Consider the following 24,285-nt stretch of genomic DNA (forward strand, 5'->3'; position numbering starts at 1 on the left):
AGAGCTTGGCCTGCAGACTGGAAGGTCCCAGGTTGGATTCCGGTCAAGGGCATGTACCTCGGTTGCAGGCACATCCTCAGTGGGGGTTGTGCAGGAGGCAGCTGAATTGATGGTTCTCTCTCATCCATGTTTCTAACTCTCTATCCCTCTCCCTTCCTCTCTGTAAAAAATCAATAAAATATGTTTTTTAAAAAGAAGTTTAAAAAATAAAACACAAAGACACATCATAGAAGTTATCTGTCCCTTTGATAGTTGCAGAAGTAGTAAACTACTTCACAGGAAATAGAAAATTAAATTAAGTGGGTATAAGCATGTCAGAAATATTGTAATGGATTTTCTGCTTCTTGCTTTTGGCACCTGCTTGCTAGAAGTGCAGTGATGGGTGGTGAGTCGCTAGATGGATATATCATTATTAGTCGTGGTTTTACCTTATCTTTTATTGGGATGTGGTGGCTTTGGTCTTTGGTTTTGTTTGTTTGTTTGTTTGTTTGTTTTTTAAATATATTTTTATTTCAGAGAGGAAAGAGGAGAGAGAGAGAGAGAGAGAGAGAGAGAGGGAGAGAAAGAGAGAGAGAGAGACATCAATGATGAGAGAGAATCATTGATCAGCTGCCTCCTGCATGTTCCACACTAGGGCTCAAGCCTACAACCTGGGTATGTGCCCTTGACTTGAACCTTGCACTCTTCAGTCCAAAGGCTGGTGCTCTATCAACTGAGCCAAACCAGCTAGGGCAGTCTTTGGTTTTGCTACAGACCAGACTGGTAGAGGTGTTTTTAAGTAGGTCCTGGGGAAGGGGAAGCAGATGGTCATCACATTGACTCCTTATTTCCAGATAGATTGGTACTCATCTCTTCCAAATAAATGTATCTCAGTTTTTCTTACAAATATCTCAAAAATAAAATAAAAAATCACCTGGAAAAGAACCAGGTGAATTCTGTGTCTGGGGTAAAATTCACTAATATCTCTTTAATTAATACAGTGATTACATAATCAATATTAAATGTCCTCCTGAGCAATTAGCTAATGCAGTGCAGCGGTATCAGTAGGCAACAGAAATCATCTCATTGAAAGTAATTATTTCCTTCTCATCAAAAGACAGGGATAGGGACTGCCTAAATTATCTGAATAATTACCTTAATTATCTCTTTGTGATTATATACAAAACCAGTCTTTGGATGTTTTGGGTTAGGCCCAGGCAAAAGTAAATTCTATCAAAGTTATATATTCTCGCCGAAACCGGTTTGGCTCAGTGGATAGAGCATCGGTCTGCAGACTGAAAGGTCCCGGGTTTGATTCCGGTCAAGGGCATGTACATTGGTTGTGGGCACATCCCCAATGGGGAGTGTGGAGGAGGCAGCTGGTCGATGATTCTCTCTCATCGATGTTTCTAGCTCTCTATCCCTCTCCCTTCCTCTGTGTGAAAAATCGATAAAATATATTTTTTTAAAAAGTTATATATTCTCAACTTATCACAACATCCCTTAAACAATTTATGCCCAACAACTAATCATACAATCATTAGAAGTCAATTTTGGAGTCATAATTGTATATAATAATTATAATCATAGGCTAATATTTGTTTTAATATGGAAATGTCATTTTATTTGTATTCATTATATTATTTAAACTTCAAAAGAACAACTTAGAGCCTGACAGGTATGGCTCAGTGGTTGAGCATTGACCCATGAACCTAGAAGTCACAGTTCGATTCCCAGTCAGGCCACATGCCTGGGTTGTGGGCTCAATCCCCAGTGTGTGTGTGTGTGTGTGTGTGTGTGTGTGTGTGTGTGTGTGTTGAGGAGGCAGCCGATCAATGATTCTCTCTAATCATTAATTTTAAATCTCTCTCTCCCTCTCCCTTCCTCTCTAAAATAAAATATATTATTTTAAAAAGAACCAACTTAATAAAAACTACTTTTCACTATGGCAATTTACCTACTATGGCCTTAAACTCAGATTGTCTTTGTCTCAAAGGCCATGACACTGAGGAAGAAAGAGGTGTAAGATCATATGGTTGGAGTTCCAGTTGGGTTAAGAAATACAGAGTTAGGGGTACAGATTTGGGGATCAGACAGGTCTGGATTAAAATTTCTGCCCTGTCATTTGTCAACAATGTGATCTGTAATTCATTCAATCTCCTTGTACTACATGGGGTTATGATTCACAAGCAACAGAAACTGAGTTTGGTCTATTTAAGCAGAAAAGGAATTTATTGGACGGACAGCCAGTCACACAGAGTCAATGAGAAGCCTGGCAGTAGCACAGGGTGGCCAAGATGCCTCTGCCAGCAGCCATTTTTACTGCAGGAGCCTCAGCACCACCATCCTCAAAGGCTCTGCTGTGTTTTTAAAAATTACCAAACTTTGCCCTGACCGACTTGGCTCAGTGGACTGAAAGGTCTCGAGTTCGATTCTGTCAAGGGCATGTACCTTGGTTGCAGGCCTATCCCCAGTGGGGGGTGTGCAGGAGGCAGCTGATCGATGTTTCTCTCTCATTGATGTTTATAACTCTCTATCCCTCTCCCTTCCTCTCTGTAAAAAAACAATAAAATGTATTTTAAAAAATAATAAACTTCAGTTTGCTGAAGTTTATTATAATATGAGAATATTACCTTCCTTGTGGCTTTGTTGTAAGAATTAGGTATATAAAGTGCATGCATAAAAGCATTCAGCACAGCATCTCACACAGACTAACTATTGGATACATTTCAGCAGGTCTTCCTACTCATACCTTTGAGCAAGTTAGATGGCTTTTCCATGCCTATGTTGTTATTAGTGAAAAGATTATTCCAATCATGCTGTGTGAGTCATAGGCTAACTGCTGAAACAGGAAGGTACTCGGATCTCAATGGCCTGTTCCTCTCTCACTTCATCGTCCCACGAGAGCCACTGGGGTTGGAATGAGGTCCCCACTCCATGCAGGCATTCAGTGACCAGCCACCTGCTGTCTAATAGCTTTGCGATGTTGTTGGCAGAAGAAGGAAGACAGCACCTCTGGGGATTGGAGGGTCTTTAAGGACCAGGCCTAGACGCGGGACACACCACTTCTACCTCTATTCCATCGGCTGGAGTCCAGTCACCAGGCTACAAGGAACCACAGAAGTGTGAGCAATAACATCCAACCACAGGTTCCAGAAGAAAGCGAAACAGCCTTTGGTGAAATGTGACAATCTGCATCACACCTGCCAAACATCCTCAGGAGGTGACTAATAAGATCATAGCAAGTGTGAAAATGCTGTGGAAAGTGACTAAGGAGCTACAGATTATGGTAGCGTGGTTGATTCAGCCAGGGAGTCTCTGTGTGGTTGCTGAAATGCTAAAATATACAGCAATTCTGGGAGGAAGTGGGGGAGGGAGGCGGGAGGATGAGAAGAAACAGAAATATCATCAGAGTGTCCATCATCCTGTAGATGAGACACCTGAACTCGTAAGGCTTTATCTCTCCACTGTATCTTCCAAAATGAGCAACAACCAGTGGACAATCCCCTTTCTTTGCTCATTAGCTCCATCTACAAGGGGTGGGCAGGGAAAATATTTATGTGGAGCAAAAAGGGGGAAAGAATAGAAGGGAAGAAAGCCATCCCTTGGAGGAGAAGGAGGCAGCCGGAAGCAATCATTTGGTCGCAACCAGCCTCCCCAGCAGCAATTCACCACCACATGAAGATGTTGGGGAGTCCATCCCAGTACCGACCTGTATGTGTATGTGTGTGTGTAACCAATCCACGCACTAGACTCAGCATAAATTTCATGCTCAGAAAATTATCTGGAGACCACACATTTGACATGCACCACTCCCATGGGAGAGGGGCCATCAGGACCACAAACGCCACCCAGAACCGCTTTCCATGCTCAGGGCCACTGCCTGGCATACTTGTTATCCACCGAACCACCTGGGTGAGCATGGGGAAGGCGAAGGCGGCCAAGGCCACTGTGTTATTTGTACCAGACAGATGCCTTTTTCGTTCTGTTTTGAGTATCTGCATGGCCTGTCATGGAAGACAAGAGCAAACACAGTTTGCACAGGCTTTGCTCCATGAATGCCAGTGCTACAGAAATGCTCTCAGACCTGGCCAGCTCTGGCCTCCTAAGGGGCTCAGGCCAGATCTGATTTATCTTGCTGCCTTCCTCCTAGCAAGTCTCCTCTTTCTTACCCATTCCTTCGACCCACGGACAATTCATCGCCCGAGTCAAAGGGGAGGTGGTTGGCAGCCCCAGGCTGACTTCACTTTTGGGTTCTCACCTTCTGGTGTTTACTCAAAAGAGTACTCAAATAATTAGCCCAGAATGGGGAACGAACTGGTCAGGCAGGCCGTTCTTGCACTAGTTCAAACCAGAGAGGAATTCAAGACAGTTCTAAAGAGCTGAGCCAGGGTCTCCCAGTGCAGAGAAATGGGATTCAGGCAGAAACTGCAGGGGAGGATAGAAAACAATGTCTAAAATACAAATCTCTTCATTGAAAATACACAAATAGTAACAAAAAGTGTCCACCTACACATGACAATTCTTCATTTTGCAATGCGGGCTCCTGGCAGAGTATATGGGAAATAGAACGGTACTGTTCCAGTTTTTCAAATTAAGAATGATTTGTTTCCCAAATCATTTTCTACTTCTGATGGCTAAACTGCACCAGCCCTAACCGGTTTGGCTCAGTGGATAGAGCGTCGGTCTCTGGACTAAAGGGTCCCGGGTTTGATTCCAGTTAAGGACATGTACCTTGGTTGTGGGCATATCCCCAGTGGGGAATGTGCAGGAGGTAGCTGACTGATGTTTTTAACTCTCTCCTTTCCTCTCTGTAAAAAAAAAAAAAAAAAAAAAAAAAAAAAAAAAAAATCAATAAAATATTTTTTTTTAAAGAATCATGCACCAACAGAGGATACAGGTAAACCTCATTATATTTATTTAGTCCTTGATTTTTATTTATTTTCATCTTCCTAAAGCTACTGTAAAAAATAAACTTTTAAGGACTCGAAAGAAAAACAACTCCATTGATAACAAGCCCAAGTTATCAATGACATGCTACAAACCTGTAATATCTGTTATCTGTGATTACTAGGTAATCATCTCTGCCTTGTGCCTACATTTTTATATTTAATATTCTCTACCATGAAAAATTAACATGTACCAGTCTTAACTGTTTTCCAGTTTTTGGAACTTCAGATGGAAAGATGCTTTATCAGCTGAACATGAAAGGTGGGGCTTCCCACCTCCCCTTCACATGCTGACTGACAACCACCTGACAGGGTGGCAGCGATGCAACGTGGTTAGAGAAGGATGGAGGAAGCAGGTGCCGTTTCCTATTTCTAGGGTTGATGCACTTTCAGTGCTGACACAATCAGCTAAGTTCCTGTTCAAAGGAAGCATGGGCAGCAGAAGCGACCACGGCGGTGACTAAGCGAGGACTCTCAGAAATGGACCCATAACCATCAATTTTTTTGTTGGATAACAAGTGTTTCCGGTTTTGAATCCCTGCTATTCGTGAGGAAATAGTGTAAACAGAATGGTGCTGTAGGAATACATCCACGTGGTGCCTTCCGCAGTCCGGGTAAGTCTAGACAGTTCATGTCCTGACATTGAAGCCTGAAATGCCCTCTTTGTGTGTATTGCTCAGTTGTTACTGTGCCCTTTGAGAATAACTGGAGAACCGGAAAGCCTTAGGTTTGTTCATTCATAAAATAACACCTGAGGACTCCGTAAGTGCTTATCATATAAAAGGATAGAGTTACTCACCAACTCTGTGAGGAAACGCAGTATGTTAAAATGCATAAGGGGCACAAGGAAAGAGGTTTTTCTAAGAATTTAAGTTCTGTGAAGGCCCACATAGTCTCACTTTATGTTTTTTTTTTTTTAAATGATGAAACGGTTATAATCACAGCATAGTTTCACAATCTTTTTTTTTTTTTTTTTTTTTTTTTTTTTTTTTTTTTAGTTTTCAGTTCTGAATTTAGGAAATAAAGTAGGGAGACGTGAATGATGAGTATACAGAAAAACTGTTTTCACCGTAAAAGAAATCAAACTATACTTCCAAAGAACAAGGTAGAGCAGGTTGGCTTTTCCAAGAGTTGATTTTGGAAGTAATGACTGGAGAATTCCTTTCCTCTCAGACTTCCCATGCCTGCCTCACCCTGCCTCAGCCTGCCCAAGGACTCCTGGCATAGCCTCTGAGGTGCATATAACAGGGCAAAGGCCCACGCTTAGGCTAACCGCTCCCGCAGGGCGGAGTGCCCAGGGGAGGAGAAAGGTAAAGGTCTCCGTGGCCAGACAGCAGTCCTCCCACGCTCTCTCCTCTCCCACGTGGCGCCGGCGGGCCACCTCTCTCCGAGCTGCTGGGCGCTGCCACCTGCTCTGAGGGAGCTCTCTCGCTCTCCCCGCCCCCCCCCCCTTTTTTTTCCTGGGGCTGCCCTTCGGAGCGCACCTCCAGCCTGGGAACTGCCACCAACCACAATCACGACCAGAGGAGGACCTCGTGGTTCCCCGCCCAAGCCGGGCCCACCTGCCCTGGCCGGCCATGGCGCGTACCCTACTTCCAACCCGGGGCCGCGCCTGGGAGAGTCCCAGAGCCTGGACCGCACCTCCCAGCGACCGGAGGATGCGACCTGCGTGCGGGGATGCGACCTCCCGGGAGCGGGAGGCAGTGCGTTCGGAATGCTGGTTTCAGCGCCGGCCCCCGGGATGCGCCGGCCCCCGGGATGCGCCGGCCCCCGGGATGCGCTGGCCCCCTGGATGCCCGGCCCCCTGGATGCCCGGTCCCCTGGATGCCCGGTCCCCTGGATGCTCTGTCCAGAGGGGCCACTAGGGTGCCCGGGAGCGCGCCCGGCTCCCCAGACTCCCCGCACCATCGGCCCGAGGCGCGGGAACCTGACTCCGCGACCTTCCCGCCCCGGCGACCAGGGGAAGCCACGGACAGCGCCCCCACGGACAGCGCCCCCACGGACAGCGCCCCCACGGGCAGCGCCCCCACGGACAGCGCCCCACGGACAGTGCCCCCACGGACAGCGTCCCCACGGACAGCGCCCCCACGGACAGTGCCCCCACGGACAGCGCCCCACGGACAGCGCCCCCACGGACAGCGCCCCACGGACAGCGTCCCCACGGACAGCGCCCCCACGGACAGTGCCCCCACGGACAGCGCCCCACGGACAGCGTCCCCACGGACAGTGCCCCCACGGACAGCGCCCCACGGACAGCGTCCCCACGGACAGCGCCCCCACGCGGCGCCGGGGACCGCACAGCCCGAGCCCCGCAACGCCCGCCCCTCCGACCAATGGGCGCCCGGGCCGCGCGCCGTGGCCCCGCCCCCGCGCCGAGGCCCCGCCCCCGCGGGGGAACTCGCCGCCCGGGAAAAGTTTGTGCAGAGACGGCTGACGCGGCGGCCCGGGAGGAAGAAGATGCGCGGCCCCAGGGCAGCGCCTCCGGCCCAGAGGACCCCACGCCGCCCCCAGGGAGCCAGCTTCGGCCCCAGCGGCAGCCGCCAGCCCCGGTAGCCGCCCGCGTGCCCGGGACCGCGGAGGAGGGCGGCCGAGCCGGGCCGGGGGCCCCGTGCCACCTGCGCGCGGCCGCCATCCGCCCAGGGGCTCCGCCAAGCTCGGAGCATCCGCGAAGGGACGACACTCCAGAGCCGGCTTCACAGACCCACCCCGCGGCCCTGCCGGCTCCCCAGGTCTCTGAACCCACCCTGACCCCAGCTCCAGACCCTGGGCGGCCGCCGGGGACCCGGCTCTGAGCGGGGAGCGCGGGTCAGGCTCTCCATCGCGCGGGGCGAGGCGGAGGACGGGTTTGGAGGCGTGTCCGGCGCATCTGAGGCTTGACTCTGGGCACCTCCGCGGCCCCCACAGGTGAGACGGGGTTGGGGGCACTGGGCGGAGAGCGCGGGGCGGGAGCCCCTAGAGCGGAGCCAGCGAGGGGAGCGCGCGCTCTCCCAAGTGTCTTTCCAGTTTTCAATGAGAATGTTATCGACTCAGAACGGGTGGGGACTCAGAGCGAACCGCTTTTCCCTCGAGATGGGCCTTAATCGTCTTGGCGGTAGAGTGGAGTTGAGTTGGGGGGGGGGGGAGAGGGGAGCGGAGAGAATGGCTGTACCCACTTATACATAGTAACGCGCGTGGAGTGGGGCGGCCGGCGGGGCGCTTCGGGAGCCGGGAGAGGTGGGGAGCCGCGGTGGGCAAGTGGCTACCGTCCACAAAGTGGGATCAAGTCCTCCGTCTCCTCTGCGTTCGGTTTCTGGGGTGCAGATCGGCCCCCCTTTGCTGGGGGCGATTTCCATCTCACCGCTCCGGCCTCTCCTCCCCTCCCCAGACCCAGCCTCGCCCTTCCCGGCCGCCACCACCATGTCCGCGCCCGCGGCCAACGCCTCCTTCCCAGCCAGGCCCCCCAGCAGCCCGGTGACCATCCCGGCGGTGATGTTCATCTTCGGCGTGGTGGGCAACCTGGTGGCCATCGTGGTGCTGTGCAAGTCGCGCAAGGAGCAGAAGGAGACCACCTTCTACACGCTGGTGTGCGGGCTGGCCGTCACCGACCTGCTGGGCACGCTGCTGGTGAGCCCGGTGACCATCGCCACGTACGTGCGGGGCGAGTGGCCGGGCGGCGCGGCGCTGTGCGAGTACAGCACCTTCATCCTGCTCTTCTTCGGCCTGTCGGGCCTCAGCATCATCTGCGCCATGAGCATCGAGCGCTACCTGGCCATCAACCACGCGTACTTCTACAGCCACTACGTGGACCAGCGGCTGGCCGGCCTCACGCTGCTCGCCGTCTACGCGTCCAACGTGCTCTTCTGCGCGCTGCCCGGCATGGGCCTGGGCAGCTCGCGCCTGCAGTACCCGGACACCTGGTGCTTCATCGACTGGACCACCAACGTGACGGCGCACGCCGCCTTCTCCTACATGTACGCCGGCTTCAGCTCCTTCCTCATCCTCGCCACCGTGCTCTGCAACGTGCTGGTGTGCGGCGCGCTGCTCCGCATGCACCGCCAGTTCGTGCGCCGCACCTCGCTGGGCGCCGAGCAGCACCACGCGGTGGGCGCCTTCGCCTTCGCCTCCTCCTCCTCCGCCGCCTCGGCCTCCGCCGCCCGCCGGGGGTCCCCGGCCGCCGCCTCGCCCGCCCTGCCGCGCCTCCACGACGTCCGCCGCCGCCGCAGCTTCCGCCGCATCGCGGGCGCCGAGATCCAGATGGTCATCCTGCTCATCGCCACCTCGCTGGTGGTGCTCATCTGCTCCATCCCGCTCGTGGTGAGTCTCCCGGGTCCGCCTCCCTCCCTTCTGCCCTCCCACCCCCTCCTCTCCCTCCCGGGCTGCAGACAGGGCCCCTCCAGGTCGGGCTGGGACCCCGCACTCAGCTCTCAGAGCGGCCGCCCTCCCTTCGGGCCGCAGCGCCCCTAAGGAGATGCTGCTGTAGCAGGTGCTTCCGGAAAGCCTGGCCCGCTTTCTCCCCCGGGACGGCCCCTACCCCAGCCCCTACCCGCAGCTGCCTGACATTGGCTTCCAGCCTTCCCGGAACCCCCGCCTCTCAGCCAGACGCGGAGGGGAAACCGCTGTGGGGTGAGACTGAGAACAGCAGAACCCGAACCCCGGGGGCGCACCGTTCCTTACAGCAGTGGGATTGAGGGGGCGTTGGTTTGGGTAGGATTTGGGGGGGGGGGGGGGCTTGTAGGATTTCAGGGCTGGAATGCGAATGCCTTTTGGTGTAACCCAACTCGCTCAGGTGACAGGGAAGTGGCTTGCTTGCACTAATGGAGAGCGCTCTACCCGCAGGGCCTGGGGGGCATCTGGGTGCCCGTGGGGACAGGTGCCGCACGGGCTGTGTCTGGTGTTCTCTCCGGCCAGGAAAGCAGGGTTCTTACGGGCAGGCTGAGGGCCATGGGTGCTGGGTCTGAATTCTCAACCACTGGGAGAGGTGCGGGACCAGCTTAGGGAAAAGGTGCTTGTGTACTGGGGGCCCCCACTTCGCAGCTGGGGACCCCGAGCCCTGCCCTCCCAGACGCTTCTCATGTTGGCCTTCCTGCCAGTGTGTGTGTGTTTCTACAAGCTTCGTTTTTAGGGCATCGCCTTCTTTAAAATGGCCTCAGGGTTAACTTTTAAAATGTTATTAGCAGAAATGTTGAAACCCTACCTAGCTCTCCTCTACTTTGTGTGCCCTTAAAGTGGAATGCGCCGGAAACCCGTGGGCAGACACATGCTTCACCTAGCGCTCCCCTTAAAAGCAACCGCTTCTGAGTTCTCTCCTCTCTCAAAACACTTAATGCCGAAAACTCAGGAGGAGATGACTTCTCTTTCCTATGCTGATTGGGAGCAAGAGCAAATAAATGTATTATTCCTTTCTGCCCTTCCTAAAACTGCCCGGGAATATTGAATGTAAAATGGTCTCTCTCTCATAAAAGTGACTGTAGATGGAAGGAACTCGGAGGCGGCGGAGAGCCAGCGCACAGTAGTAGCTCCTTGCCAGTTTGTATAAACAGAAGTAAATATCATTGGCCAAAGGGGCCTGTCAACCATTCCAGGACCCGACATAACAGGGAGTTAAGTCTCGCTTGAGCCACATAAATGTATTTCAGTGTGCGCAGTGGCCACTCGGAGGAAAGGGAGGTTTGGGAGGAGCCGCGCAGCTCTGGCTGGGGCCCCCTCCCGCGCCTCTGCCTGATGTTTTGCAGAACCTTCCCTGAGCTGGGCTCTTAGAGGACCCACAGGCAGGAACAGAGCGCTAGAGCCTGGGCGTACTTTACTCTGTAACTGTGCTGTGGTTGGGGCGAGCCTGTCAAGCCACTGATGGCTGCAGTCACAGGTGGAGTGCTTCCCTCCAGCTGAAGGCGCAGACGCGGCCCTGAGGTGCAGGGTGGTTTATTACAAAACCTTTGAAACTACTGGAGAGGCCAGAGGCAAGAAATTACAGGCACTCTACTCGTGGTTTGCAAATTAACCACATTTTAGGTGATGAATCCTGTCCACTCTATAGAAAGTCATTAAGGGGGAGTAGGTATTAATTTCACTCTGAAAATCGAATTTCACAGTTTAATTGTAAATTAATGATACTCAAAGATGACATGCATACTGCCCGCCCACCCATCCACAGCTTTCAATTATTGGAAGAATTCAAAGGGAAACTTATCCACAGCTAGTCTTCTTTGGCTTCTGTTTGCAACTTTCTTGTTTGTTTTTTTGTTTGTGTGTGTGTGTGTATGTGTGTGTTTCTCTGACATTTAAAGCAGCCGGACCTATCTTCAGTTGCAAAGAAAAACAAATGAAACATCTTTTTAACTTTATCAAGTTGCTAATCCTATTTGAGGAAAAACCAAACCCCTCAAAAAAAAGACAAAAAACAAACAAACAAAAAAACACTGAAAAGCTCTGGAAAGGCTCTTAGCACTCACACAGTTTGCTTGGAATTACAGGGAGCTTGGCACAGCCGCTGAAAAGCCAAGTTTTGGGGGAAAGGGAAGCAGCAGCCAGGTAGCTCTCAGAAGGCGGTTGATACAGAGTCCAGGATGCAAAGTAAATATTAATTTGTTATCCAACAGAAGTGTGGCTCCCAAGTGGAGCTCGGGTTGGGAATGTGAGGGAGGTGGGGATGTTAGTTGTGGCAATGAGGAAGTGTGCTGAACTTGGGAGGTTTTCCTGAGTCACAATCAGCCACCTGCAGGTGTGAGTGCACCTCCAAGGGACATTAATGACAAGGTAGAGTGAGAAGATGCTTTTTGTCAACCAGCCTCTCTGGCTTTTTGAAACACAGGAGAAGCTGAAGATGTGAAAGAGGAGTAAAAGGGATTGTATTCCTTAGAAATATGCAAGCAAGACAGCCTCCTAGGGTCCAGTGTGAATGCGCAGCTGGGTTAACCCCAGTGCCTAAGTTTGCCCTTAAAGTAACAGTTACAATCCAATCTCTGCCTCAGAACTAAACAGTGACACCATAGGATCGGGAGAGGCATCTTCCCCACACGGGCACTGCATGTTTATTTACGGTTCCTTGTATGTTCTTCTTACTCTGAAGTAATAAGTGTTCATCTGTTAGGGGTGGCATGGCCAATTTGGCTCATCTTCTGCCTGAAACTTAGGTCTGTAGGAAAAGTGTCCTGTGAGTGTTTCTGATTATCTGGGCAGATGGGAACTACATAGAGAGATACACTTGCTTCCCTTAGGCAAACAGGAAGTAGAGTCATAAAACACCTACTGGGATTTCACTTGAGTAGAATTCCCATCTCTTGGTCCAAAAAAGCCATAGATTTGGGTATAGTTACAGCAGAAACTGAAGGAATTTAGGGTTGTTGTGTGTGTTTTGTGTGTGTGTGTGCGTGTGTGTTTGTGTGCTTTTTTTTTTTTTTTCAAAAAAAATTGAGCTATGTTTTGTTTTTGTTTTTCTAATAGCAAGTCCTAAAAGCAGTTGTTTAGTTATAGCCTCACATTGCAGACCCAGGACTTGTATCTTGAAGTCTGCAGAGTAACAAAAATATTTCTGCATCTGGCATCTCGTTGACAAAAGCTTTGAGAATTCAGGGCTAGCCAACATGTTCACTCTCTCTGCACCTGTTTCCTCAACCACAGACTTGGAATTTGCATTATTACCCAGCTAACTGGGTGGTGGTGGGCGAGTCCTCGTCTCATGCTCTCCCCACCACACGGTGCTGCCTGCCCAGGCCGTTTTTAATTGAACATCTACAAGATTTAGTTTGCCCAGAGCAGGAGTGGCTCCTGCGGAAATAGTCAGTGTAGAGCCTGCCTGAAGGAGTAAGCAATCTGCCTGCAGGCAGGCTGTGGCCAGTCAGTGACCCAGAGGGAGGGGAACTGAGCTCCAGCCACCCAGGCAGGAACTCTTCTCACTATTCTTTATGTAAAGTGGGGTTTTGTCACTAGAAACAGAAAAGGTGATGATTTCTCTAACGGCTGTATCCATCAGGGGCTCTTCACAGGGCAAGATGGCTGAGCACACACGACATTCCTTCCATGTGCCTGGCACAAACAAGCAAGGCACATGCACAGGTCCCCCTACGGGAGCTCCTCCTTTATTGGGAAGCATTTCTACCTTGACAATTGATGACTAACAGTCGGTTCCATCAAGACCGGAGCTTTCTTTTTCAATTAGACATCCCTTGCCAGCAGGTTCTTCTTAAACAGGAAGTACATGTTTTTGATACAGTGTCATTACTGTACCAAAAGCTACATCTAAGCTGCAGTTTTCAAATTACTGATAGATTCCACAGTGGCCAAGCTTCTACATATGAGCTACCAAAAGAGTGAGAAGAGCCAACAGATATATGTTAGCCATTTTTAATATTTTTTATTGATTTAGAGAAGAAAGGAGGATAAGAGAGATAGAAATATCAATGAGAAACATCCATCAGCTGCCTCCTGCTTGCCCCCAACTAGGGATTGAGCCTAGAACCCGGGCATGTGCCCTGACCAGGAATTGAACTGGTGTTCACCTGGTTTGTGGGTCAATGGTCAATCACTGAGCCACACCAGCTGGACTGTTAGCCATTTTTACTAAGTGCTTTCATAAATTGTACATAAATTAGAAGGAACAGAGCCAGAATAGAGGTTTGCTTGATTCCAATGCTCAGGCATTGACCTCTATAGCAAACAGCCTCCTCATAACTTTGCTGTAGTCACAAATTCCATTGCATGTGTCATATTTTCTTCTTCACCCTAAACTGTAGTCATGTTCAAGAAGTTGAGAATATTGTAACGCATGCCAATACTAACAATAAACTACATGCGCAAATCTGCAGTTACATAAAAAACAGGCTAACTTGTAAAGTTGCAAGAGATTATGTATGTTTGTAATCGGTGAATTTTTTTTATGGTGTTTTTCCCTCCTGACTCAGAGGTTCTGTTTTTATCAGCAGCACACTCTTCCAACACTGAACACTGCCTGGACATGTTTATTTGTATTACATATATGGCCTGATGAGAGAAAATTCCAGAAAAGTGCTTTCATCTACCTACCCACATGACATTGCTGTGGAGATTCCCATCTTAATTTGGGGTTGCCCCCTTTGGGAAGATCAAATCAAGTAGCAGCCTTAAAAGTGAGGCAGACATTGCTGTAATTTTCAAGTGTCATGAAATGCATGGAGTTTGTGTGTTTATTTTTTTTTTTTGTACTTCAAGTCAGTCTCATTGAGAGCATGTTGCAAAGGCAAACTCCTTTGTCTTCTAAAATAATAACCGACTTTTGAGAATATTCTTACCTGAATTTGGCATTTTGCTTTTTCTACTTATTTTTCCCCACTCTGGCAGCTCCCCCTTACTGAAACAATGTTAAAGGACCAAGTTCAGTGCCTTGTGTTAACTGTAAGCTTCCCCACCCCCCAATGGAACTCTAAAATTGGGCTTCCTTAGTTTCCTGCCCTTATCTAACTAAAAGCATGGCATGAATTTCCCTTGGTGAAGGTGGCATAGATTCCCCCTCCCTCCTAGGCCCAGGGTGAGCAGAGTGACCCTTATCACGGGAGACAGAGCCAGACAGAGCCACACCAAGATGAGCCTGCATAAACCTTCCTTAAAAAGCCTCTTCTCTTCCATTAGTCCCCCATATATCCCCTGCCCCGCACTGACCTCCCCAAACCCTCTTTTCTTTGTTAAAAAGGATATATAAGCTTCTTTTACTTTTTAATGAATGCTTGTGCATATAAAAATAATAAATGTGCATTTCTCCTATTAAAATAAATAATAGAGCTTCCTTTCATTTCTCCTACAGTAGTCAAAACTGTCATTCCTCCTATATCCATTTAAACCGCCTTTCATTAGTAACCATGGTTTCTTTGAGGTTGTAGTGGGAGAAGCAACTAGAAACAAAACGTCGAAATGTTAAAAATATCAGAAATGCTAAATGCAGACTTCACCAAAATTCTGCTCTGAAGTCTTGAGAGTTGGCGGGGCAAAATACTTCCTAGGAATGTTCTGTGGGACCAAAAGTCCCAAGTGGAACAACACTGCCACCTAGAGGCTGCGAGTCTCAAGTTCTATAAACCCGCCACAGGTCTTGCTTTTTCCTGGAGTGTGTACTGTACACCCAGAGCGGCCCTGATTTAATCCATCATTTCTTTTCTTTTTAGGAACAATAGTGTATGATATGAGTAAAATGTAAACCTCATTCTTTTTAGCAATAGCTCCATTGCTGGGAATAATTGTTAAGACAGAAAGCCAGCCAGCCTGGTAGAACAGGAAAAGCAACATGGAGGTCAGTCATCTGGAGACATGGGGCCCAAACCAGAGTTGGCCACCAACAGAGTAGGGACCTAGATAACTTCCTCAAAACCTCTAGATCTCAGCAACATTTCATCCGAGAAAAGGCCCGTAGATGTAAGGGGGGTGAATCTGTGTCCAGACACAGCTGAGAACCTCAATAAACTGTGGTGGGAAGAAACCAAGTGGCTTTGTCCCATAAGACTGTGTCCTTTATCAGAAAGAACTTTACATCCTGGAATTAAAATTACCCCCAAAAAAGTGAGTAAATAAATGGTTATAGTAAGAGCAAAGTTTTCTAACTGCCAAAAATAAGACTCCAAAATAGCAGGCAGGTTGTTAGGGTCTCCTTGTGTTCCTTTCACTTAAGCCAGACCTGGCCTGAGAGTATGTGGGCTGGCCCGCGTGCTTCTCCCCTTAAACAGCTCAGTCCGCACTAGAATGACCTGTCACCCCTCCTGATGTGTCCAGAGTGTTCTTTTAGCTCTTGGCTACTTACCAGCTCCAACGCTGGGCAGGCACAAAGGCAGGATTCTGATTGGCATTCGGGGCGGGGTCATTGAGCAGAGTTGTAGAGCAAAACAAGAGTTGGAAAGCAGCTGAAGCCGTTTTGGCTCAGTGGTAGAGCGTCGGTCTGCTGACTGAAGGGTCCCGGGTTCGATTCCGGTCAGGGGCATGTACGTTGATTGCGGGCATATCCCCAGGGGGGGTGTTGCAGGAGGCAGCTGGTCGATGTTTCTCTCTCATCGACGTTTCTGGCTCTCTGTCTCTCCCCCGTCCTCTCTGTAAAAAAATCAATATATTAAAAAAAAAAAAAAAAAAAAGAGTTGGAAAGCAGCAGGGAGCTGAGTAGCATGATCAGCTCTGCATTTCAGAAATAATCTTCTGGTGGCAGTTTGGAGGATGAAACGGAGAGGAGAGCTTTTGGCGGTGGGAACTCTAGTTTCGTGGCTGACACAATAATCCAGGTGAGAAATGCAGTAGGGAAAGACTGGAACGGGTTTTTAGAGGAAGAGTTTATTAGGACTGAAAACAAGAAAAACCTCTGAAAAAAATAAGAACCTCTCTGGTCATTCTGGATGACAGCAGATTGGGACACTGGCTCAACCATTACAGTGTTCTTTCTAGACTCTAAACTAAAGGGATCTCTGGGCTTGTCTGTGATGAAGAGATGGTGAGTTGACTTACAAAATGAGTTTCACTTAAATATAAATGGCAGCTGGAATAAGGAAAATAAAAGGCTATTGGAGGAAAATATACATTCCTGCCCTGGCCAGGTGGCTCAGTTGATTCGAGCATCTTCCCAATAACCAAGGATGTGGGATCCTAAAGTTTCAGGTTCAGTCCTGTCAGGGCACATGCAGAAGTCAACCAATGAATGCATAAATAAGTGGAACAACGAACATCTCTCTCCCACGCACACACATACACACACTCTCTACCTTCTCTGCTTCTCTAAAACCAATAAATAAAATTTTAAAAAACATACTTCATAGAATTACCAAACCTTAAAAGCACTCAGAAATGAAGTTAATAAAATGCTTTTCAAGGAAACTTTATGCACTGTTCCCTGTTCACATATTGCATTCTTATAGGACATCTTTGATCTAGGAAAGGCATGCTACAAACATACTTAAAGTTACACTAACTCGAAACATAACTGTAATTGCACAGCGAGTGGTTTTTCTGACGCTTATGCTGCTCTTTCTTTGGCACTTGTTACCAGAAAAGAGGCCAGCTACCTAATGTTGCTAAATTAAACACTGCAGCAAACATTTCCCCGGTTGAGCAAAACCAAAATCTGATCGTAGCCATCTCGTTTGTGCAGGTGCGAGTGTTCATCAACCAGTTGTATCAGCCGACCTTAGTGCAAGAGGTCAGCAAAAACCCAGACCTGCAGGCCATCCGCATCGCCTCTGTGAACCCCATCCTGGACCCCTGGATCTACATCCTCCTGCGGAAGACAGTGCTCAGCAAAGCCATGGAGAAGATCAAATGCCTCTTCTGCCGCATCGGCGGGTCCGGCAGGGACACCTCGGGGCAGCACTGCTCAGACAGCAGACGGACATCCTCCGCCCTGTCCGGCCACTCGCGCTCCTTCCTGTCCCGGGAGCTGAAGGAGATCAGCAGCACGTCCCAGACTCTCCTGTACATGCCAGACCCCGGCGACACAGGCCTGGCGGGCAGGAACCTGCTGCCGGGGGTGCCCGGCATGAGCCTGCCCCAAGCAGACACCACCTCCCTGAGGACTTTGCGGATATCAGAGACCTCGGACTCCTCGCAGGGCCAGGACTCCGAGAGCGTCTTACTGGTGGACGAGGTTGGGGGCGGTGCTGGGCCCGCCCCCAAGGCCAGCTCCCTGCAGGTCACATTCCCCAATGAGACACTGAACTTATCTGAGAAGTGCATATAGGAGCTGAGGGAAGGAGCACAGCCCTGTGTCTGGAAGCTCACAAAACCCTGTGCAACTGATGCGCGGTGAAGCATTTGCTGGGCTGGGCTCGGAAGGGCTGTTTCTGTCCCGGGACTCCCAAGAGGAGCATCTGGGTTTTGAGCACCTTTCAATCAATCAAGCCGACTCCCATGGCTCCTGAGGCCTAAACTCCTTGGTCCCCACTTGTAGGGGTGGGTTAGGGTCAGAACCTGATTGAGATCCACCCTCAGTGCCCTGCTTCACAGAAGACAGCCAAGTTTTTGGTCTTTTCAGAACATGAGGAGCGGAGCATTACACCTGCACACAGCAGGCGGGGCAGGAAGGGCTGCGGTCCATGAACTAGGAGGACTGTCTACCTTAGGGATGATTGAAGTGTCTCACTAAAGCATGAAATGTGAATTTTATCGTTGTAAATATGATTTGAGGTATTTAAAGTATTTTCTTCTCTGTGAGAAGGTTTATTGTTAATACAAGGTATAAGTGTATGGTTAACCCCTCGCCTCCCCAGTATAACAAGCTAAAGTTATAGATGCTACAATAGATTTTTATTTTCATAAATAAGTTCAGGCTGAGGTGTTGAAAATTCATAGTGAAACTGATACCTGTAAAATGGACATAGATTTATTTTAAAAGAAAGATTTTTTTTAAAGGAAAAGTACTATTAAAAGAATAAAGAAAAATACTATTTTAAGACATGAAAATTACAATCCAAACTATTAAAGTTCCTTCCTGACCTATGTGTACTTCATGGTGAGAAATGTTTAGTGCTGGCTACACATATTTATCCAGAAATCTGTGATTTCTGGAGAACCTAACATACTGGCCAGTATTTTCTACTTCTGTCCCCACAAACTGGTACTATAAAAATGTGACATAAAATTTTAAAAAGTCGTTAACAACTCATAGTTGAAGTGTACAATATAAAAGTAAAAAGCCTAAGCACCTTGTTTTCCCCTAAAATTGTGTATAGTTTTACTCTCCTAAGGAATGATCTAGAACATCCTTGAAAATCTAAGAGGAAGACAGACTGCATGCACCATAGTGACTTTTACTCTGCGACGTGAAAGGATTGGTTAAAGTAACCTCTCACAGATGTCAGAAGTCCAACCAGATCATCTAACCAGATGGGCACGTGAGGTCACCTTCTAACAGTTTTGTGTCACGCCCTGTAATGCTGTACACATGTGAAGAAAACCTTCTCAAAGAAATATTAAGCATGTTCTGTTGCTTACAAGTGTTTTTTGTGAATTGCCTGGTTGTAATTAAATTCTGAGCCTGACAGTGATATGAAGCAGCTATACCAACTGAAATTATTTTGGAGATTATAATAAATAAATACACTCTTGAGTTCCTCAGTTTTGGAGAGAACAGTGTGATTTTTTTTTTTATAGACAAAAAGTGCCCATCAGCAGATAACTGGATAAAAAGGCTGTGGTACATTTTCACAATGGAATATTACACAGCTGCAGAAAAGAAGGAAATCTTACACTTTGGGACCACATAGATGGGCCTGGAGTGTATTATGCTAAGTGAAATAAGCCAGTCAGAGAAAGAAAAATACCATGTGATCTCACTAATATGTGGTACCTAATGAACAAAATTAAACAAAATGAGGATATGGGACAATATTGGGGGGGGGGGGGGGGGGGGACTGATTTTTTTTTTAAGGCTACAATTTTGAAGCTAGTAATCAAGACAGTGTGTTACTGGCCTAAGAATAGACATATACACTGAGTGGCCAATTATTATGATTTCTGAACACATAATAATCTGGCCACTCAATGTATATCCTATATAATAAAAGGCTAATCTGCAAATTGTCCCCTCGACCAAGAGTTTGATCAACCGCCCATGTTCCCTCCCCCTGGCCAGGTTGGCCAGACCCCACCCATGCACAAATTCATGCACTGGGCCTCTAATATATATATATATTGAGTGTGTGTGTGTGTGTGTGTGTGTGTGTATATATATATATATATTACAATATATATATCTGAACATAATAACCTGGCCACCCAGTGTACATCAGTGTAACAGAATACAGAGCTCAGACAAACCTTCAGTACATGGTGTACTGATTTTCAACAAAGTTGGAGTTCTTCAATGAATAGTGCTTGAATAACTGGGTATAAAAACAAAACAAAAACTCAACCTTTACCTCCAACCATACCTACAATTAACTTGAAATGGATCACAGACCTAACTATAAAAGCTAAAAATATAACACTTCTAGCAGAAAATAGAAATACTTTCTGACTTTGAAGTACATAAGCAGATTTCTCAGCCCACAGAAACTATAACCATAAAAAAAAAAAAAAAAAAAAGATGAAAACTGGACTCCATCAAAATCTAAAACTTCTGCTCTTCATAAGACATTAAGAAAACAAAAAGGCAAGCCACTGATAGGGACAAAATATTTACAATCCATAGATCTCATAAAGGATTTTTATCCAGAATACAGAAAAAGATTTCTTACAGCTCAATATAAAGATAACCCAAATAAAAACTAGGGAAGAGATGTGCACAGGTGCTTCCCAAAAAGAAGATGCAAATGTCAAATACACAAATGAAAAGATGCCCAACATAACCAGGGAAATGTGTATTAAAACCACAATGAGAGACACTGCACATCCACTAAGTTCCTCAAATGGAAAGCAATGGCAATACCAAGTACTGACAAGGAGATGGAGTAACTGAAACTTCTCAATACACTGCTGATACAAAAGAAAACCAGAAAATGTCACCATTTCCTCTACAGACACATACATACTTACCCTAAAACTCAGCAATTCCACCACCAAGTAGTTACCCAAGAGAAGTGAAAACATATACCCACACACCATCTTGTAACACATATACATAGCAGCTTTATTCATAACAGATCAAAACTCAAGATGTTCATCAACAACCTAGATGTCCATCAACAATATGAAAAGCTACAAATTGTGTTATATCCGTACAACAGAATAATACTCAGCAATAGAAAGGAACATATTACAGACATGCACAGTAACATAGATAGATCACAAAAGTATTATACTGAGCAAAAAATGTCAGACACAAAGTACATATTGTATTTGAAATTCTAGAAAAATTCAATCTAATTTATAGTCACAGGGAGCATAACAGTACTGGATGTTGGGGTGGAAGAGAATGACTGCAAATGCGCCTAAGAGAACTGTGTGGGCAATGGAAATATTCTGTATCTTGATGGTAATGGTGATTGCATAGGCATTCACATGTCTAAACTCCTCCTATGTAAATTTATAATGGATGTGTTGTATTATATGTAAGAAAGTTGACCACGTTCACAGAGGATATCATAGTTCGTCTCACATTCTTTCTTTCCAATTAAAACTAGAGTTAACATTGTGGTCTATCACAATTAAAAGTCAATAGACCTTTTAAATATCCTGAACAAACGTTTACCATATTTTCCGGTGTATAAGATGACCTTTGAAACGAAAAACAGTCAACCGAAAATCGGGGGCAAAAGACCAAAATTGCACAAAAATTACCTGCAGATCTTGAAGGCAAAATAAGTCTTTTCTTTGAAGTGGGGGGTAGTCTTATACAGTGAATATAGGCCTAAACCTATGTTTTAACTGTAAAATTAGGGGGTCGTCTTATATGCCGGAAAATACGTACATGCTACCTTGTAATTAAGATTACCCATTTCAATAGAATTTCCATGATTTACAAAAAAAAGGGGGAAAAAATCTAGAATTAGAAAACATTTCTAATTTGGTTTTTGTCGCGTGCTTACTTTGAAATATAACCTACACTCATTTTTTTTCTTCCTCAGATTTATTTTTTAAATTTATTTATTAAATTATGTGTACATATCTTACCATTGCCCCCCCCCCCACTCCCATGCATGCCCTCCCTCCCCAGAGTTTTGTGTCCATTGGTTATACTTATATGCATGCATACAAGTCCTTCGGTTGACCTCTTATCTCCCCCAGATCTCCCTAACCCTCCCCACTGTAATTTGACATTTTTTGTTGAGGGTTAGAAGGAGGCATATAGTACCCATTCCTCCTCCTGACTTCTGAAACATCTGAGAGACAAAAAAAAGTCAGGCAGGTGGAGAACCAGTATGTCGGATGTATTACTGTTAAAGTCTAGGTTAAAGGATGCAATTTAGATTCATGCCAACGACGGCCAGCTAATAGCAAACCCAGAATTAGAGACCTACTCACCCAGTGTGAGCAGTCCTGCCCAGCCACAGAGGCAGAGAGCCTTCACTGCCAAGCTTACACACTGTTAAGTTTGGCTCTCTGTAGGCAAGATGAATCCAAATGAAGGAAAGGAGCTTTAATGTCCAGTTACTTATTCTAAACTCCCTCTACCTGAAGGGGTGGGAAGGAAAAGGGAAGAGAGAGATCAGGATTCCTTGGCTAATAGATGTGCAAAGAAGCCATCTCTACCCTCTGCCTCCCAACAAAGTGAAGGCCAACGTTTCTCAGCCTTCCTTCCACCTGGGCACACACGACAGGTGAAGTTCACACACAGCACACATTTAGGCACGGTTCATGGCGGGCCAGCTACAGGGCTGCCCTTCTCCATTCAAGTGGGCCTCCTGAATTGCAAATGACTGAAGCGGCACATTTCAATTTCCTTTGGTAAAAGAAGTTCGCCTCCTTTCTATATCGATGTTTAAAAAAAAACACATTCCCTTTCAATCCTAAAATGCCATCAATTACAAAATAATCCACTACCAGTTTAATAATCTCTCAGAAAAAAACCATTTAATATTATCATTGATTTGAAGATAATTATGAAACTGTGGTTCTTATGTCAACCTACAACTCATTTAGATACATTATGTCATGAAATAAAAGTCCAGAGTCCATTCGGAAGGGCTTCTGACTCATGAAGCTTGAAATTAAGAAATGGCTGACCGTTTTCCTACTGCGGAAAGGCAATGAAACTAGCTTCTGACATCATGACATAAAGCATAACTTTATTTTAAAACTAAAAAGGCTGTACTGGCAAGTTATAATCATAGAACCTCCAGCTTTCTGAGACAAACCTTTTTGATGTAAGTCTTCATTACGGTTTTGCCATATGACAACTTAAAACTACCATAAAATATTGTACACAGACCCCAACTGCAATAGATTTAGGTTCTGTGATCTATACATTACATGACTTTTCAATGTTTATGTAGCATTTCTTAGATTTCAGATGAATAACAAGACAAGAACCTATTGTCTAGAGCAGCAGTTGAGAACCGCTAGCAGGGTCGCCTGAGACCTTCGGAAAACACAGATATTTACATTATGATTCAAAACAGTAGCAAAAATTACAGTTCGAAGTAGCAACGAAAATACTTTTATGGTTGGGGGTCACCAGAACATGAGGAGCTGTATTAGGAAGGTTGAGAACCACGGGTCTAGAGAATAATACATGATTCTCAAATTAGCAGGCATGGTCTGGATGTATAGTGTTTTGACTAATGGGTGTCTATGCTATATAATTTTCCACCAAGAAAAATACAAATTGTATTCCATATGCCTTTAATGTGCAGTGTTGTTTCAGGAAGTATATTAAACATCTTTGGTTTTACCATGAACATCAATCCTTTTTCTCCTGTCAGTTTAGTAAGTGTCAGTATCTCAGTATTCACCTCCCTATAAGAAATGGCTGCCATTTTCTCCTCATGCACGGAGGAGTGTTAGCTCAGCATGTTCTGGGGCCTGGAGAAAAGAGCTGCCTTTCCTCTCCATAAGTCAGATTTCTTTTCCTCCTCCAGCCCGTGTGTAAACCATCTTACGTCCCGTATCTGGGTGAGAAGGAGACGAACCTGGCCTACAGATGCCAACTCAAAGGGAACAAGGGATTCTTCAGCAGCACCTAGTGGCAACCTGCACCCCGACCTGGGGGGGGGTCTTGCCTCTTTTGGGGTCGAGGCATAGACCTTACACCAGGAACGACCCCCAATTGATGACCATCTGTCCTATACTATCCAAAGCAGTGCCTCCTCACTTTCAGATAAAGAAAAAAATCACAAAGAAGTTCTCCTACTTTCTTAAAATCAGAAGCAACTGAGGTTATATCTCCAAACCAATTCGAGCTCTTCATAAATAGAAAAGGCTAGCATTTATCAAGTGCTTCATATGTGAACTAACATACAAAGTGCTTTACATATTTCATTTTCACATAAGAAAGAAGGAAAAAAAACCCGTTTTTCAAAAGCCAACACAAAACAGGCAAATATTTAAAATACAGAAAATAAAATACAGGAAAAATAACTACTAACAGATTATATATAAACAAATACTCATTAACACAAAACAATATACCAACTTCTCTAGACACCCAACTACCCACCCTTTTAGAATATTTTTCATAAAATAAAATATAATTTATATTTGTTTTCTGGATCATTCTAAAATTAACTTCTCCAACCAGGGATAAATTTCTAATATAACTTTGGGAGGAAATGTAATACCTTTTAAGGCAAATGCTGACTTCTCAGACTCTGAAAAAAAAAAAATAGAGGTAAACATTCTACTAAAAGAAAACCTTAAGTCATCTCAGAAAAATAGAAACCAATACTTACATGCATCTAACAAATGTTCCAACAGAAGATTTCTTCAAACAGAGTTACTTACTTTCATCTCCAACAAGGATAAAAGTAATGTCACACCAACAAAGCTTCCTGAGGGTCAGAAGTAA

At 46.4% G+C, this 24,285-nt stretch overlaps 1 protein-coding gene and 1 long non-coding RNA gene across 2 annotated transcripts; both read left to right on the plus strand.

Moving 5' to 3' along the window:
- Positions 1–149: 149 nt before the first annotated feature.
- On the plus strand, positions 150–24,144 carry LOC123651233. Its single transcript, XR_006739792.1, has 2 exons — positions 150–197; positions 23,946–24,144. It is a non-coding gene; the product is annotated as an uncharacterized LOC123651233 (long non-coding RNA).
- Positions 7,362–18,953, plus strand: PTGER4 (prostaglandin E receptor 4). The gene is made up of 3 exons (XM_036411171.2): positions 7,362–7,832; positions 8,293–9,221; positions 16,996–18,953. Exons 2-3 carry the CDS (start codon positions 8,325–8,327, stop codon positions 17,578–17,580), a joined length of 1,482 nt encoding a protein of 493 aa, XP_036267064.1. The 5' UTR covers positions 7,362–7,832; positions 8,293–8,324; the 3' UTR covers positions 17,581–18,953.
- Positions 24,145–24,285: the final 141 nt, after the last annotated feature.

Source organism: Pipistrellus kuhlii, unplaced genomic scaffold, assembly GCF_014108245.1.
Source record: "Pipistrellus kuhlii isolate mPipKuh1 unplaced genomic scaffold, mPipKuh1.p scaffold_m20_p_4, whole genome shotgun sequence".
Classification (NCBI taxonomy): domain Eukaryota; kingdom Metazoa; phylum Chordata; class Mammalia; order Chiroptera; family Vespertilionidae; genus Pipistrellus; species Pipistrellus kuhlii.

Coding starts and splice junctions, on each gene's coding strand:
- PTGER4 (XM_036411171.2), top strand. CDS start 8,325: ATGTCCGCGCCCGCGGCCAACGCCTCCTTCCCAGCCAGGCCCCCCAGC. Junction 9,222..16,995: donor TCTGCTCCATCCCGCTCGTG/GTGAGTCTCCCG, acceptor TCGTTTGTGCAG/GTGCGAGTGTTCATCAACCA.